The 17,309-nt window shown below is 47.2% G+C and overlaps 1 protein-coding gene and 1 pseudogene across 1 annotated transcript; both read right to left on the bottom strand.

Annotated features, from left to right (window-relative positions):
• LOC141270822 (uncharacterized) overlaps nt 1-1,027 on the bottom strand; it is an 80,592-nt pseudogene extending 79,565 nt beyond the window's left edge.
• A 103-nt stretch (nt 1,028-1,130) lies between these two features.
• On the bottom strand, nt 1,131-11,328 carry LOC141270820 (gastrula zinc finger protein XlCGF66.1-like). The gene is made up of 5 exons (XM_073680925.1): nt 10,240-11,328; nt 1,852-2,001; nt 1,543-1,722; nt 1,336-1,459; nt 1,131-1,252 (listed from the first exon to the last, which is right to left on the bottom strand). The coding sequence occupies exons 2-5, from the start codon at nt 1,921-1,923 to the stop codon at nt 1,131-1,133; spliced, it is 498 nt and encodes a 165-aa protein (XP_073537026.1). The 5' UTR covers nt 1,924-2,001; nt 10,240-11,328.
• Nucleotides 11,329-17,309: the final 5,981 nt, after the last annotated feature.

Genomic DNA, 17,309 nt, shown 5'->3' with positions numbered 1-17,309 from the left:
CCGACGCAGCCATGACATGGTGGCCGGCGTCTGCCTCCACATGCCTAAAAGGCCCAATTTCAAGTGCAAGCAAGCTAGCAGTATGGTATTGCAGCCTGGGGGTGGGTGGGTGGCAGGCTGCATACTTGCGCTTGCATTGCAAGGAATGGGGAGATACAATTGAACACTGCCCTGGGACAAGGACTTGCACAGGGATAGTTGCAAGCGTGCATCTTCTGATGCGGCAAGGATCACTTCTGATGGGCACACTTTTAGGCAGTGACCTGGGGGTCAGAAATGCTTCCTGGTGCGATGCCCATGCTGTCCCCATGTCTTTTGAGCACTGTCACTATCGTTTTGGCCACTTTTTAGGCTTTCTACAGACTCCCGGGGGTGCCGCCGCAAAAATGCTCGGGTCTCCCATAGACTAACATTGGGCTCGTTGATCGGGTCGAGCACCCGAGTATCAGGGTGAGCTCGGCCCGAGCTTCGAGCACCCGAGCATTTTTGTGCTTGCTCAACACTAGTAGGGACCATATGAGCACATTCAGCAGCACAGAAGGGAGAGAAGGAAGATTCATCCAATAAGATATCAGGGATCTAGGAAGCCAACTGCATCACTACCCTCTGTTTCTCTTACAGGCCCATCATAATATTATTCTTCAAGTGATTTTCTAACTTGTCAGCACATTCTATGTACACTGTCATTTGGCTTTATAGTTTACAGATCTGGACAGGTAACGGTCAGTAGGAGAATGTTGTGATCTAGAAGCAAAATGGTGATCACACGATTGTGATACGGCTGGACTACACCACCGATAAAACAGCCATAGTTGGTGATTGAGAAGAATCTGTGACTTCTCTACATTTAGTGTTCAGTACTCACCTGGGTAGTCATATGTAGGAATCTCCTCTTTACACCGTTCATCACCCCTCACATATGTCTCTGTAGTATTAATATGGGTCAGATCTTCACCCTGAAACAAATATTGTAAAAGTCACAGACAGATGGAGAAGTCACATCTATGATCAGCTCTAATCCTGCCATCTCCACTGTTCTTATTACACAAGTATAAAATATATAATACTGGTGGATAAAACAAGACTGAGCACAAGACCTTCACAGCCGTCTACACATCATAGGGGAGATCTCATGACACCTTCTCTCCATCTACCTGATGATCCGGTGGTACATTGGGGTCTTCTTGTTTACAGTCATGTGGAAGAAGAGGACGGGGACATCTCTCTGGTGTTGTCCTCTTACTGGATAGATCTGGAGAAAACACATACAGGGACTGAATTCATTCTTTACATACAGATAATTATAGGCTGTGTGTATTTACTCCTGTCTATTACCTGGTGATGTGAGGGGCTGAGGAACCTCCATCATGACGTCTTTGTACAGATCTTTGTGTCCTTTTAAATACTCCCACTCCTCCATGGAGAAATAGACAGCGAGATCCTGACACCTTATAGGAACCTGACACATACAATGATACAGTCATCCCCCTGATCCCTTCATAGCATTACTGTATAATGTCCCAGCATTCCCAGCAGTGTCACCTCTCCAGTCAGCAGCTCAATCATCTTGTAGGTGAGTTCTAGAATCTTCTGGTCACTGATGTCCTCATGTATTAGGGGGTGAGACGGAGGCCTTGTGATTGGGCTCAGGGGTCTTCCCCATCCCTCAGACACAGGGTCCTGACAGCACTCACTAGAGGTCTTCTTCACTACTGTATAATCCTGGTTATGGAGAGACACAATAATAAATCTCACTACAGACATTTCCAGAGTCCTCACCTCTCCAGTTCTGTCCATCTGTTATTCCCATAGGTAAGAATGATGTAATGTGACGTCATCAGAATCTCTCACCTCTCCAGTAACCTGGAAGAGGATCTCTAGGGTGAGGTGTAATATCCTCTCCGCCGTCTTGTCTCTGTCCATATCTATCTTTGATCGGTAAATGAGGAAAATTCTCTTCTATAGAAGATCTTCACTGAGAGGGTCCGATATTGTAGAGACCTGAATGGGAAAAAGATGAGCAGATGTAACATCATAAAAATCCTATGTAATAATACAAGTACTGGAGACAATAAGTGGAAACATATGAGGAGATGTATTATTTTACAGTAGTTTTCTTCTTTACATCTACTAATAAAACCTATATATTTTAGGCCACAGAAAACAAGCAGTTTCTTCCTCGGAGTCTGCAGCTGAATACGTTTCTCATAGACTCATCTTCCATAACTCTAATTCTCGTCTCATTTACCGACACTGGAATCGGCATTAGCAATACTACAGGAGATATTTATTACACGTGACATGAGAAATAACTACTTCATGATGAGGATGACATCTTCATCTTCTACTACGGCTCTAGAAACATATTTGGCCACAGTCTTTCACTGACTATATCATCACCGGCCGTCTATATAAATGTTTCCCGTCTTCCCCAGACTCTTATCTTGTATCTAATTAGATCTCATGTCTGATTCACACACAGAAGTTTGAGGCATTTCTAAAAGCTTTTTTGTTTGTACAAGCACAGTGCACAGAAATTATTAGATACCAAAATCTCCATGTACAGTGTTTTATGGGGTTTGTTTCTGGCCTTAGGCTTTCCCATATTACAAGAAAAACACCAGAAAAAAGCAGATATTAAAATGTTTCAAAAGAAAATTGGCACCAACAATTTTTGTAAATAGAAAAAAAACATGCAAAAAGCATAAGTTGGATTTCAGGTTACGGCGCTAGTCAAGTAGGATGCAAGTGAAAAGCTCCTGCACCCGACAAATAAAACCAGAGATAAGCACCAATAAATGGCCTAGACAAGCCTACCAATGGGTAAAAACCTGCCCTACTCTTGCATTAACCAGTATCTGCTTTGCCGAACGGATGGCGGGACAATATGGCGCTGACCCCAGAATGCGTCTCAGCAACGCAAACAGCTTTACCTCCGTCTAACAGTGAATATACTGAGGATGCATCATTAACAAAGGTACCCTCCGATTTGCTGGACTATAAATAACTGGCTGTGGAAAGCAGAATTGCTCCTGATATTCAAAAGATTCTGGAGCAACCATCCAAACCTCCCTCAACCACTTACAGTGAGAACTAAGTGGCCACAAAGATAGAATCGCAGAGCTTGAACAACGGGTCCTGCATTTGAAAGATGCAAATAGTTAAATGAAAACTTACCTAGGGATTTTATTAATACTTTTATTAAATCACTAGAGTAACATAAAATATAAAACTAATTAAAAAATTATAAACGGGTTTATTTTTAATTGTAAAAGAGAAGCAATAATAAAAATGGTAATAATAATACATTTGTGAGGCCTAGTCCCAGTTAGTTAGTAAGTTAGTGTAGGGGGTACAATTGGGGAAAGAAGGTTGAACTTGATGGACCTAGGTCTTTAGTCAACCTATGTTACGATGTACTATGATGCGTTAAAGAAATGTCTACAGAATCCAGCCGCCTCTGTGAAAGGCCGGAGTCCCATTAGCGTGTGGCATCCGATGCAAGAGCGATATGCGAATGACACTCGGCTCCTGCTCTGCTGAGAGCGAGAGCCATGTGTCAGTGCTCTGTGCTCCGATCCTCTCACATTAGAGGATTGCAGCACAGTTGCGGAGAAGATGGAGAAATTAATTTCTCCATCTCCTCTTTTGCTGGTGTCGGCGGGAAACGCAATGCATTAGGGTGATATCAGAGTGCAGTGCGATGTTTCACACGCAGCCATAGACTTGTATGGGTGCGTGTGATCCGAATGCAGCATGCAATCGCACCATCATGCTTTTTTTTTTTTTTTTTTTTTTTAGTCCAATCGCAATCCGATCGGAGCTGGAAAAAAAAAACGCATATGAGCACACACTCAAAAATTAACACTGGACCTAATGCAATCCAATGTTTTACTGGATTGCATTCGTCCGAATTAATCACAAGTGACAACGAGTCCAAAAGGTGTAAGATCTAGAGAATAGATACAGACGCAGTAACTTGAGACTAGTAAGGCTAATGGAGTCGGTTCCTGCCTCAGAATTACAGCGACTCTGTGAGAGAGATCTGCCTCAATCACTGGGTCTCAGCCATAGCTGCAGAGTTGAAAGAGCACAGAGAGTGGGACTGGATATATGCTCTCACCAACAATGACATTCTTAGATTACAACGACAAAGCAGACATTATGAGAGCTTACATAAAAAGGTATCACTGTCACGGGTGTGTCAGAAGTGACAGACAGTCGCCCTACAGCTGGTTGCAGGAGATCTCTACGTTTGGCATTACAGACACCTTCTTAGAGGCTGTCTCTCTAGGACCCGGCGGCTATCTTCCTCTGGCTAATTAACACCCTGGCCTCGGTGTATAAATACTTGCTGTCTGCTAGAGGGAGGTGTCAGCAACACTCACATTACCCTTTGTGAAGGCTCGGAGCAAAGTGCATTACTTCATCCTCTCTGGAGCTATGAGGACGGGTGTTCATCTCTCTGAAGTTGACTAAAAGCTAAGCTATCTTCCCTTGTTTGTTACCCCTTGTTATCATTAGTAGTCAGTGGGGATTGACTAGCGCTCATCCCGCTCCCTTCCCTAGCCAGGGCCAAACGCCAGGGAAAAACAGGGTGAGGTTTGCGTGCGGCAATTGGTGAAGAACAAATGTAGGGATGTTAGTGGAGACAGGGTGATACTAGATCAGCCTAGGAGGTCTCCACTTCCCCCTTTCCATAGAGTCTGGGCTCCTGTTTCCTCTTCCCTTTGAGTTTCACTAAGTCTTTCTTACATCTTACATGACTATCGCCCTTTGATAATGAAAGTAATGAGGCTCTTACTGTTTGAAGATTACATAGTTACATAGGTAGAATAAAGACCTAGGTCCATGAAGTTCAACCTTCCTCCCCCAATTGTACATTTTGTCACTAATTTAACTATAACCCACAAGGTTACGCGTAGTGAGGAAATCATCCAGCCCTTTTTTATTCGGAAGATGTCACCAAACACAAGAGGTCCTTTAAAAAAAATCTGTTCAACTTTATTCCAGTAAAAGTGGAGGTTCACACTCCAGTACCCTGCTGTACTAAGAATTTTCCAGGAAAGGTTATTACTTTTAAGTCACCTCAAGAGGCTGAAAGGGACATGGACACTTCACTCTCCAAATCATCGAGACATGGAGGTTAGGAAAGAAGTGAATGAGAAGAAGTCGGACCCTACTCAACACCAAAGGCCCAAGGACAGCATAGACACCGGAGCAGATCACCTACTTGAATGGTAATTACTTTCCACAAGTGGGACATTCTTTTCTGCCTATTCAAAAGATTCGTAAATGTTGAAAAAGTTATGTCTCCGACAGGTTTACATGTCAGGAAGTGAATTGCTTGTTTACATCATATTAATTCTCCATGTAGAGATTTACATTTTTTTTCCTGACTTTAATGAGAGGGACCAATATTGTTTATTGTTCTCTTTGAAAAACAGTCTCAATGTTGATGCTATATATTTTTTCTTTGTCTTTTCTATCATAGGAACATTGCTGCTAAATAATTCACAGTAGCATTTATAGACACAGTATATAAAGTTCTTAGAGTCATTAATGCTACATAAATGATTAAGGCTATGAAGTTACATGCACCCTGTTGGTGAACGGATTGACCCAGGTGCGGGAAGAGTCTCTTCTTTTCCCTTTCTTAGTTTTTAATTTAGCTTAAAATTCTGAGGTCCAACTCACCAGAAAAAAAGAGAAGTCCACAGCGTGGTCAGTGGTGCAAATACTATTAGCAGGGCAACTTACTGCAGAGCATAAACAGTTAAGTGGTTAATTGTTAAGGGTTTGGGGTTTCCCCCATGTAGTGATGTCTTCCCCCCCTCCCCTTCCCTCTTGTAACATTCTGGCGGGCTGACCCTGGGTCCTCCCTATCACTACTATACTGAGAAATAAAAATAACTATTAATAAAATTACCAAAATCAAAATAGGACTATCAATAGCCCAGAGTGATGTACACTCGATTATTAACCAAATGGGGAAAACCCCATATAATATCCCTCACTATAAGGCTATAAAATTTCACTTTTATTTAATTATTCCATTAAAATGAAGAAAGGGTATTAAAAGTTTGTCCCTAATCTACCAAAGCGTTTTGTTTAGAAATAAAAACAGACAACATGACCAAAATAGCAATTGCGAGATTATTGTTTATTGCCAGAAAATTGATTGCAAAATATCGGATTAGAGAGGAGCCCCCGTCCAGACGCGAATTCATTGCCCAAACGAACTATATAATTCAACCTGAAAAAAGTATTTACACCAAGAAGAATAAGCAGGAATACTTCCATAAATGATGGCAGCCACGGTTGGATAGGATCAATTAGAGTAACACCTATATATACTACTGTAGAGTAAAAAAACTGCATGGTGGAGTGGAGAGGGAAGAAGGAAAGAAGAAAAGGGGAAGAGAAGGAAAGGGAGTAGGGGAAGGAAAGAAAAGGAAAGGAAAGAAGGGGGGGATAAAATTAAAAAAAAAGAAAGAAAGGTCTCCATGGGGGGGGGGGGGGACTTACTGTAATATTGTAAAACGAGTATTGCCATGTCACAGGCCGGAACTGACGTCATACACCAGCGACGTGCGCGTGACGTCAGCCTGCGGCCTATGATTGGCTGGTGGCCCTTAACTATTGACATGCGGGAAGACTCCCGCACGGCAATAGCTTTAAAGTGAACCTGTGTCCAAGTGAGGACACAAGTTCAGTTCCCAGGGGGTGAGCACCGGGCCCCATACGCCAGTAAGGGCAGTAATGCCCTGTTGGTGGCCCTGTACTGAGTGGTATTGTTTGGAGGATCTGGGGGCTACGCTGGGGATTCTTCAGGTCCCATATTCCAGTTGAAGGTTTAAGTATATTAACAGTGTGTACAAATGTTTGCAGTGGGAGATATTCTCTTTTCTACCCTTTCCACCACTTCCCCACTAAATACATTTACCTCCTCTCTCCCCTCCTTTTTTTCTCTTCTTTTCCTTTCCTTATACAAGTTATAATGTATACCATGTAATGCTGACATGGAATGTCAAACGTTTTACTCAGTTGTATCTTTTCTGTATTGTAATGTTTGAAAATCTTGAATAAAAAGATATTTGAAAAAAAAAAAAAGCATAAGACACATTTTGTTATTTTTTAACACGTTAAACATTTGTTTTAAAAAAAATTCACACTTTTGAGCACCAGAACATAGATGTTCACCGCAGGGATGGCACAGGTGCGGCTACAACAAAAACCCTGGCAGTTTAACCACTTGTTGTCCAAAGGAAACATGGCATCTAAGAAGGTTTGACAGAGTCCGGCTCAGTGCCCCTCCTCCCCCAAGTGCTCAATAGTATGGGGCTGACTAGTTACTATGATACTTAAATGCCTAATAATGGTGTCTGGGCCTGCAATGTACGAAAGTCTATTAGGACGGGCCAAAGGCAGCGTCCAATAAGTTACCTTTTTAACGCCTCCATAAATATTAGACTAAAGTTGCATGAAAGCACTGATTTTGGGGGTTTGGTTGACTATATAATGTATTTGGGGGATCTCCTGTCAGATGATCTCAGGGCAGAGAATTTCAGAGGCTAATAAGTTTGTTCTTCCTGTAGATAATCCTCCGCTAGAGGAGTCTGGAGGAGACTCTCATACACACCACAGGAAATCTGGAATATTTGTGTGTATGGGAGAGTCGGGAGAGATAGTCATCTGCCTAATGACCAATCAGTCAACATTTATCTCATGTGTATGGGGCCCTTAGTATTACACTGACAGGCAGTGATAATACATGGCACTACAGTAGTACAGTGCATCACCGGAGCAATCAGAGGCCTGTATGTGTTATGATCGCACTGAGTCCAAAAAAAACTTTTCTTACCTAACAAGAACTTGACGATAAGTACATATATCAGATAGCAGGCACAATACTTTATGAATGCTTCTTCCGTAGAGTGTCCATTTTAGGACATAATCAGATATCAAAATCAAACATCAGAATGATGTCAGCCTGAGGCTAAATATCCTGTCTGACAAGTGATTTTGACAATTGATCCTGGCAAGTAACTTTTACAACTGTAATAATAATAAAAGAAAGTCACTGTTCGCTGATGGGACTTGAACCCAAAATTCTGTTCAGAAGTCAGTACACTAACCACTGAGCTATAAACTCAGCTGATGAAAGCTAAGCGTTCGGTTTGGTTATATGATTTTCAGTGCAAACCTACAGTATCTGAAACTGATTGGGACTTTCAGAAATACCTGCTCCAAGCCAAATTCAAATGATGTTTGATTTTGATGTGTGACTTTCTTCAAACATCAGAATCACAATAACTTTTAGTCATCCTGAGTATTTTCATGGTTGATCTCATAAGACAAGAAAAGCTCCCAGGCAGTATGTCATGGCTGGATAGCTCAATGGGAAGGCATCAGCCTCTGAAACTACAATGGCTCGCTTCAAATCCCAACAGGAATGTTTTGTGTTTTTTTGTAATTATGCCTATTTAGCACACAAACTACAGGGGTACTCTTCTAGACGTAGAGTTTTGGGTTCAAGTCCCATAAGTGAACAGTGAATATTTTTTTATTATTATTACAGTAGTAAAAGTCACTTGTCAGAATCACTTGTCAAAAATGGACACTGTACTTCTGCATTATGCAGAGTCAAGTACTTTCTGGTTATATGTAGAAGTACATAACTATTGTTACAAGCTACAACAGTCCAACAAACCATTATGGTAAGGCCTATAATCTCCTGTGGGGACCATATGGGTTGAGATGTGTCGCTACAGTCCCTCACAGCTACTCTCAGCTCCCAGTTCATTTGTGAGGACCTCACTGGCTGAGGTGCATCGGTTCGCAGGGTCGGACTGGGGTGCCTAGGGCCCACCAGGGGAACTGACTCTAGGGGCCCACACTACAGCCCACCATAAACTGTTTTATTACTTGTTATGCTTTTCTATAATCTACTATAATTACATGACTGGCTGTATGTGGAGCACCAAGCGGCAGGACTTTGTTCGAACAGTCATTCCGCACTGCCAGAGTCCCTTTAATGGTAACTTGTCACCTTGAAAAATGATATTTATCTGCAGATATAGGGGTAATCTGCAGGTAAATAGGGTTTAAAGCCTGGTTAGACGGCTTAATGGAAAAGCATTGGCTACAGGGAGAAAATTACATTTTATTCTCCCTGTCGCCACTCGCTTCCTGTTATTGGGTCGGTGCAAGGAGGGAGACATTACAGTCACCACAAACTACAAAGTGAGGGTGCTGCAATAACGTCCGGCACCTTGATTGTGACACTTCCATGGAGCCCAACCTCAGGCTGAGCTACATTGAATGACTAACATGGCAGCAACACCTGGCAACTAGTGCTGAGCGAGCGTGGTCGGATAAGGTGTGATTCCAGCATGCTTGGGTGTTATCTGAGTATCTTGTAGTGCTCTGCTAATATGCTCGAGTCCCCGGGGTAGCATGTTTTGCGGCGGTAGACAGAAGCAACACATGCAGGGATTACCTACAAACAGGCAATTCCTGCATGTGTTGCGTCTGTCTACCACTGCAAAACATGCTACCCTGGGGACCTTATCCGACCATACTCACTCAGCACTAGTTGCCAGGTGCTGCTGCTATGTTAGTCATTCAATGAAGCTCAGCCTGAGGTTGGGCTCCATGGAAGTGTCACAATCAAGGTGCCGGACGTTATTGCAGCACCCTCACTTTGTAGTTACAGGCAGACGCCGGCTATGTAACACAGCCGACATCTGCCCGGTATGGAGCAGGCTCAGCTCCTGAACCCGCTCCATACAAGCACATCCCAATGGTGACAGTTATGACAAGGTTAGCAAATTTCACTTGTCTGTTCCTAAATGTGAAAAGACAAATGGAATTCCCTAACACATGTGAAAGAGACCTAAAAGATTTAGTAAAGGTGCCCCAAGCGTATGAATGTTATTACACACCACAATGCACAGTTACATACACGCATCTTACAAAAATACATATTATTCCAGATACGCAGACGCGCACAAACACATCAGTACATGAATACATCATCTGAACCACCATCATTTGTAATGTCAGGTCAGCCCCATATATCTTTGTATCGCATAAACCTACAACTCCCAGTATGTAATTAACAATAGAGATACTGGGAGTTATCAGTCATCATCAGACTGCGGACCATACAGGAACCACAGTACTGATGAGACACAGGCAGGATCACAAATGAACATTTACATCCAGGTATCTTACCAGAGACGTCTTCTCTGATTAGAGTCGTTCTCTTTCTTTTCTTCCTCTTGTCCAGACTCCATGATGACTTTTCTCATCCACAGCTCGTCTCTGCAGACTTCCATCTTCTCCGGTCTTCTGCAGATCATCCCCACACGATGCCCTTAAAGATAGCAGAGTCATTATAATGCTCCTGAATAAAAATATCTACACTGAGCCCCTGAATAAACCTAACTCTTACAATGCTCCCTGCACAAAACATGACATACACTCTACCCCTCTTATGGTACCTGCTCTCCACACTGTCCTCTCCTTACCATACTGGTCCCCCTCTCCTCACTGTCCTCTCCTTACCATACTGGGCCCCCTCTCCACACTGTCCTCTCCTTTCCATACTGGGCCCCCTCTCCACACTGTCCTCTCCTTACCATACTGGGCCCCCTCTTCACACTGTTCTCTCACACTGTGTCCCTCCTATACTGCCCAGTCTCTATACTGTGCCCCTTCATCACACTCCCCATCCTCAGCATACTGTTCCCTCCTTGCTGTGCCCTCACACTGTTCCCCCCATACTGCCGCATCTCTGTACCTTCCCCCACACTACCTAGTCTCTGTGCTGTGTCACCTCACACTTTTCTCCCTCCATACTGTCTCCTCACACTATTCCCCCACTCTCCATACTGTTTCCTCACACATCCACCTTCCGTATTCTGTTCCTGCACTCATTCCCACCCCTCCCCTAGTTCACCATACTGTTTCTTCACACATCTCCCCATTCGGTCTCCTAAAATTTCTCTCCCATCTCTCCCTAAATATAATAAATCTTCGGAAGAGCACACAGACATGCAGAAGCACGCTTACACACACGAACACAAGCGCACACAGACAAATACTAAGGGCTCTTTCACACGTCAGTACATGCGGTGGCAGTTTCCACACGTACCAGAGACATTGGTACATGTAGACCCATTCAAATGAATGTGCACAGGTTAGTGTCTTTCCACTTTCCACAGACCATGTGGTGTCCGTGGGCAAAACACGCTGACATGTCTGTTTTTTACCTGCTGCACCTTCAGCAAAACGTCAAGCACACTGATGACAGTTAGCGCTCTTCCCAAGCACCGGGTGCTGAACGCTGCCCTCATCATAGATCCCTGCCGGTCCTGCGATCAGCAGCAGCAGGGTCAATGATGAATTTTAGTCTACTCCCGCTGTGTCCAACTGTAAAAATAGGAATAAAATAAAAAAATCCTTATTCTCACCTCTCCTAAGTGCCACCCAGTGTAATCCGTGCAAGCGCTCACGCCGAGGGGAATGACTCCTGCAGCGAGTGGGCCCCGGAGCTGTGCTCAACAAGCGGTGCCCTGTCAATCACTGAGCGCAGCTCCAGGGCCCGCTCGCTGCAGGAGTCATTCCCCTCGGCGTGAGCACTCGCACGGATTACAGCGAGTGACACTTAGGAGAGGTGAGTATAAGGATTTTTTTTATTTTATTCCTATTTTTACAGTTGGACACGGCATGAGTAGACTACTACTCTCATCATTGACCCGGCTTCTGCTGATCGCAGCACCGGCAGGGATCTATGATGAGGGCAGCGCTCAACACCCGGCTCTTGGGAACAGCGCCAACTGTACACTGATTCCCAAGCGCTGCTACGTGTCACACGGATGACACACAGGTGGACAATGATATCTCCAGTCCCGTAAATATCAGGACATGTGAAAGAGCCCTAATATCCACACGCAGATACACACTCACAGAAATGGGGACACGTACATACACAGCAAGCACACGCAGAAATGCACAGGCAGTCATGCACAGACACACTCAGACAATCACACACAAAAATGCAGACACGCAGGGAAGAACGCATACATGTGTGAAGACACATATACACACGTAGACATGCTGGCACTCAAATACATACAGGCATATACACACACACAGGAATATATATATATACACACACACACACACACACACACAAGCAGGTATATATACACACACTATACACACACACACATATGCAGGCATATACACACACATATGCAGGCATATACACACACGCAGGCAGGCATATACACACACACTGTACACACACAGGCATGAAGGCATTTACACATACACACAGGAATATACATACACACACACACACACAGGAATATACACACACACTGTACACACATGCAGGCAGGCATTTACACACACACACAGGCAGGCATATACACAGGCATATACACACACACACACACACAGGCATATACATAAAAATTCATACAAACACACAAATATTACACTACCTGTACAGTACAGACGCGCTCCTAAGGCGGGAGACTGCAGGGCAGGGCGCGCTGTGACGTCACTTTTAGCAGACATGCGGCCCTGTCTGCCGAGTGTGACGCAGCAGTGCAGCCGCTGCTCTGCTCTTCGGCTCTCCTGCTCCCAGGCCCCTCCCGCTACTGTCCTTGGAATCGCGGCGGTGAGAGTGCGTGCGCGCGCCCTTAAAGGGCCCGCGACCACTTTTTTTTTTTTCAAAAAAAAAATTTCTCCTCTGTCTTCTCTGCAGGGGGCCCAACGGGAAATTTCCTGGCACCCCGCCTGGCCAGTCCAAGGCTGTCGGTACAACTCTCAAAGTCCATTCGATGAGGGCCACACACTACTGGTTGTGGCACTGCATATTCAGCTCTGTGTAGGAGAACTTGTGTCCCAGTTTGGTGACACTATAGCTTCCTCTCTAGTATAACAGACAATCCCTGCATGTGTAGCAGATGCCTAGCAGCCGCAATTTATGCAACTGACGATGCAAACATATTTTTCAAGCACGCAGAAGATACTCTTAGCACCTGAGCGTGCTCAGATAACACCTGGCCGTCCCTGACTAGATGACAAAAATGTTGTCAATATATCTATACCATACTCCAATATATGGATGCCACCGCTTATGATTATCCCTGAATTTTGTGGTTTCCTCCTATGAGCCCAAGAATAGGTTAGCATACAAAGGGGCACAGAGGCTCCCCATCGCAGTACCCCTGAACTGGTGGAAGTACTTCCTGTCAAAAAGAAAGAAGTTATGAGTAAGAGTGAATTTTAGAAGATCCTCCATGAAGTCATTATGTCTGCTACACTCTACTGATCTCTATTTCAAGAAATGTCTTACCCCTCTGATACCGTCCTCATGCGATATATTACTGTACAAAACCTCAATATCTAGTAAGGCCTGCTCCCCTACATGCCTGTATACATGCTCGAGGGTATACATGTAGGGGAGCAGGCAAAGGAAAAACCAACTCCAGAGGGATTATTGCAACTACAGGACCTCAGGCGCTACTGGGGGAACATTATACTGTGTGGGGGCTTCATACATAGTGCATAAGGGGCATAATGGGGGCATTACACTGTGTGGGGGGCATCATACATACTGCATAAGGGGCATAATGGGGGCATTACACTGTGTGGGGGGCATCACACATCCTGCATTAGGGGAATAATGGGGGCATTACACTGTGTGGGGGGCATCACACATCCTGCATTAGGGGAATAATGGGGGCATTACACTGTGTGGGGGGCATCATACATCCTGCATAAGGGGTATAATGGGGGCATTACACTGTGTGGGGACATCATACATCCTGCATAAGGGGCATAATGGCGGCATTACACTGTGGGGGGCATCATACATACTGCATAAGGGGGGCATCACACTGTGGGGGCATCATACATCCTACATAAGGGGCATAATGGGGGCATTACACTGTGTGGGGGCATCATACATCCGGGATAAGGGGCATAATGGGGGCATTACACTGTGTGGGGGCATCATACATCCTGCATAAGGGGCATAATGGGGGCATTACACTGTGTGGGGGGCATCATACATACTGCATAAGGGGCATAATGGGGGCATTACACTGTGGGGGGCATCATACATCCTGCATAAGGGGCATAATGGGGGCATTACACTGTGTGGGGGCATCATACATCCTGCATAAGGGGCATAATGGGGGCATTACACTGTGGGGCCAGTAAAGGGGTCATGTACTATGAGAACAATACGTTTCCCCCCTTCCTGTCTCCATAGTTGGGTCGTATGTATCTATTACAGGAAACAGAACAAAAACCTTATGATTCTTATAAAGGGGCAACACAAGACCCCCAAAGAGTCCCCGTGCTGAAGGTGTTAATGCCCCCTGCGCCCAGTAATGGGGTCTCCACATACCTCCACCTGCAGAGCCGCCACCACATATATGGCTGCTCTGTGCGCACAGGAGCTGTGATGAGGTCACAGGAGGGGAGGAGTCAGGGGTCACATGATCAGGGGCCTCAGTGGATGCAGGACTCTGCTGTGCTGGTTGTCATGGTGCTGGATGAGCTGAAGTTTATGTGTGGGGTCAGGAGGGGTTTACAGTGTGGATGTAGCAGAGCCGCGAGTGTACGAGGTGTACGGAGCAGAGCCGCGTGTGTACGAGGTGTACGGAGCAGAGCCGCGTGTGTACGAGGTGTACGGAGCAGAGCCGTGTGTGTACGAGGTGTACGGAGCGGAGCCGTGTGTACGAGGTGTACGGAGCAGAGCCGTGTGTACGAGGTGTACGGAGTAGAGCCGTGTGTGTACGAGGTGTACGGAGCAGAGCCGTGCGTGTACGAGGTGTACGGAGCAGAGCCGTGTGTACGAGGTGTACGGAGCAGAGCCGTGTGTACGAGGTGTACGGAGCAGAGCCGTGTGTACGAGGTGTACGGAGTAGAGCCGTGTGTACGAGGTGTACGGAGCGGAGCCGTGTGTACGAGGTGTACGGAGCGGAGCCGTGTGTACGAGGTGTACGGAGCAGAGCCGTGTGTACGAGGTGTACGGAGCAGAGCCGTGTGTACGAGGTGTACGGAGCGGAGCCGCGTGTGTACGAGGTGTACGGAGCGGAGCCGCGCGTGTACGAGGTGTACGGAGCGGAGCCGCGCGTGTACGAGGTGTACGGAGCGGAGCCGCGCGTGTACGAGGTGTACGGAGCAGAGCCGCGCGTGTACGAGGTGTACGGAGCAGAGCCGCGCGTGTACGAGGTGTACGGAGCAGAGCCGCGCGTGTACGAGGTGTACGGAGCAGAGCCGCGCGTGTACGAGGTGTACGGAGCAGAGCCGCGCGTGTACGAGGTGTACGGAGCAGAGCCGTGTGTGTACGAGGCGTACGGAGCAGAGCCGCGTGTGTACGAGGTGTACGGAGCAGAGCCGTGTGTGTACAAGGTGTACGGAGCAGAGCCGTGTGTGTACAAGGTGTATGGAGCAGAGCCGTGTGTGTACAAGGTGTACGGAGCAGAGCCTCAGGTGTACGGAGCGGAGCCGCGTGTGTACGAGGTGTACGGAGCAGAGCCTCGTGTGTACGAGGTGTACGGAGCAGAGCCGCGCATGTACGAGCTGTACGGAGCGGAGCCGCGTGTGTACGAGGTGTACGGAGCAGAGCCGCGTGTGTACGAGGTGTACGGAGCGGAGCCGCATGTGTACGAGGTGTACGGAGCGGAGCCGCGTGTGTACGAGGTGTACGGAGCAGAGCCGCATGTGTACGAGGTGTACGGAGCAGAGCCGCATGTGTACGAGGTGTACGGAGCAGAGCCGCGTGTGTACGGAGCGGAGCCGCGTGTGTACGAGGTGTACGGAGCAGAGCCGCGCGTGTACGAGGTGTACGGAGCAGAGCCGCGCGTGTACGAGGTGTACGGAGCAGAGCCGCGCGTGTACGAGGCGTACGGAGCAGAGCCGCGCGCGTACGAGGACTACCGAGCAGAGCCGCGCGTGTACGAGGCGTACGGAGCAGAGCCGCGCGTGTACGAGGCGTACGGAGCAGAGCCGCCCGTGTACGAGGCGTACGGAGCAGAGCCGCCCGTGTACGATGCGTACGGAGTGGAGCCGCGCGTGTGCGAGGCGTGCGGAGCCGCGCGTGTACGAGGCGTGCGGAGCCGCGCATGTACGAGGCGTGCGGAGCCACGCGTGTATGACTCGCCCCCTGGGCCGTGGGGCACTCGGGACCGGCCTTCAGGGCAATGCTGGGAGTAGTAGTGGCGACCCGGTCCCGTGGCTCAGGGTGGTCAGACCAGTGGTAGCCTACTATGTGCTTTGTAATGTCCGACTACGCCACCCGTGGATTGCGGTCAGGGCTAACCGCCGCTGCAGTGCAGACCGCTGAGGCTGGTGTTGTGGATGCAGCAGGGAATAGTACGACTCCCCAGTGTAGCCTCAGGGCAGCGAGGTGTAGATGGTGGGGGTGATGGTGCAGGGAGTCCCAGTACTGTTAGTGCTGGCGAAGTAAGAAGCACAAAGACAACTTGTTGAAGTCCAGGGTCTTTTACTCACAGTTCGTATACTCCAAGTCACTTCTGTACAGGTAGTGACTGCCCAAGCCGTGCTGCGTCCACCAGGTGAGGGGCTCGGTCAACCCCCTGGCAATTCAGGAGTATGGCACAGGACTCCCTTCTATCCTTCCTCTGGCTCGAGCCCCACCAGTGACCCAAGCTTTTGTCCAGTTGCCGCGGATCTATGCGGGTAAACATGGGCCCCGTTTCCCGCTATCCTATATGGTGCCTTCCTAGCAAGGTTTAGCATGGGGTCGCACCAAGTAATGATCACGACCTCCTGTTCTTAGCTGAGGGATAATTTACCTCCACCAATTTGGGATCCGGTACCCTTTTCTTGCCTGACCCGTCAACCGATTTCACGTTGGTCCTTAGGGTCTCCTCTGCCTTCTTGTTTGTGAGCCCTTCTGTTTCTTTGTCACTTCTTCTCCTTTCCTGTTCCTTCTTCTCCTCCTTCCCTCGGCCTCTTCTCCAGGCCTACTTCTCCTTCTCCTCCCAGGCTCTGGCCTTCACCCTAGGCCTGCCTTTGAGCAAAGCTCCTACAGAGCCTCCACTCCCTGTCTTCTCCTCTCACTCTGAACTGACCGCCTGACTGCTGTCCTAAGATGGTGCCCACCTTTTATACCTCCCCTCTGAGTGTGAGCTCAGGTGACCAGCACCCAATGAGCTCCTACCTATGCTCAGAAACCATCCCCTTCTGCTCCTACATCACCGGGTTTTCCTCCCCCCTCCCCACTCCAGCCAGGGACATGGTCTGTCGTG

The sequence above is a fragment of the Phyllobates terribilis genome, unplaced genomic scaffold, assembly GCF_046119375.1.
Source record: "Phyllobates terribilis strain yellow unplaced genomic scaffold, ASM4611937v1 Scaffold_5__5_contigs__length_657084704, whole genome shotgun sequence".
In the NCBI taxonomy this organism is placed as follows: domain Eukaryota; kingdom Metazoa; phylum Chordata; class Amphibia; order Anura; family Dendrobatidae; genus Phyllobates; species Phyllobates terribilis.
This window is presented reverse-complemented; position numbering and strand designations above follow the sequence as displayed.

What these genes read in the sequence shown, in the direction of transcription:
- LOC141270820 (XM_073680925.1), bottom strand. Translation starts at nt 1,923, where the DNA reads ATGGACAGAGACAAGACGGCGGAGAGGATATTACACCTCACCCTAGAG. An exon ending in TTGAGCTGCTGACTGGAGAG is followed by an intron (nt 1,460 to 1,542) that starts GTGACACTGCTG and finishes TGTATGTGTCAG; the next exon opens with GTTCCTATAAGGTGTCAGGA. An exon ending in TCAGCCCCTCACATCACCAG is followed by an intron (nt 1,253 to 1,335) that starts GTAATAGACAGG and finishes TGTTTTCTCCAG; the next exon opens with ATCTATCCAGTAAGAGGACA.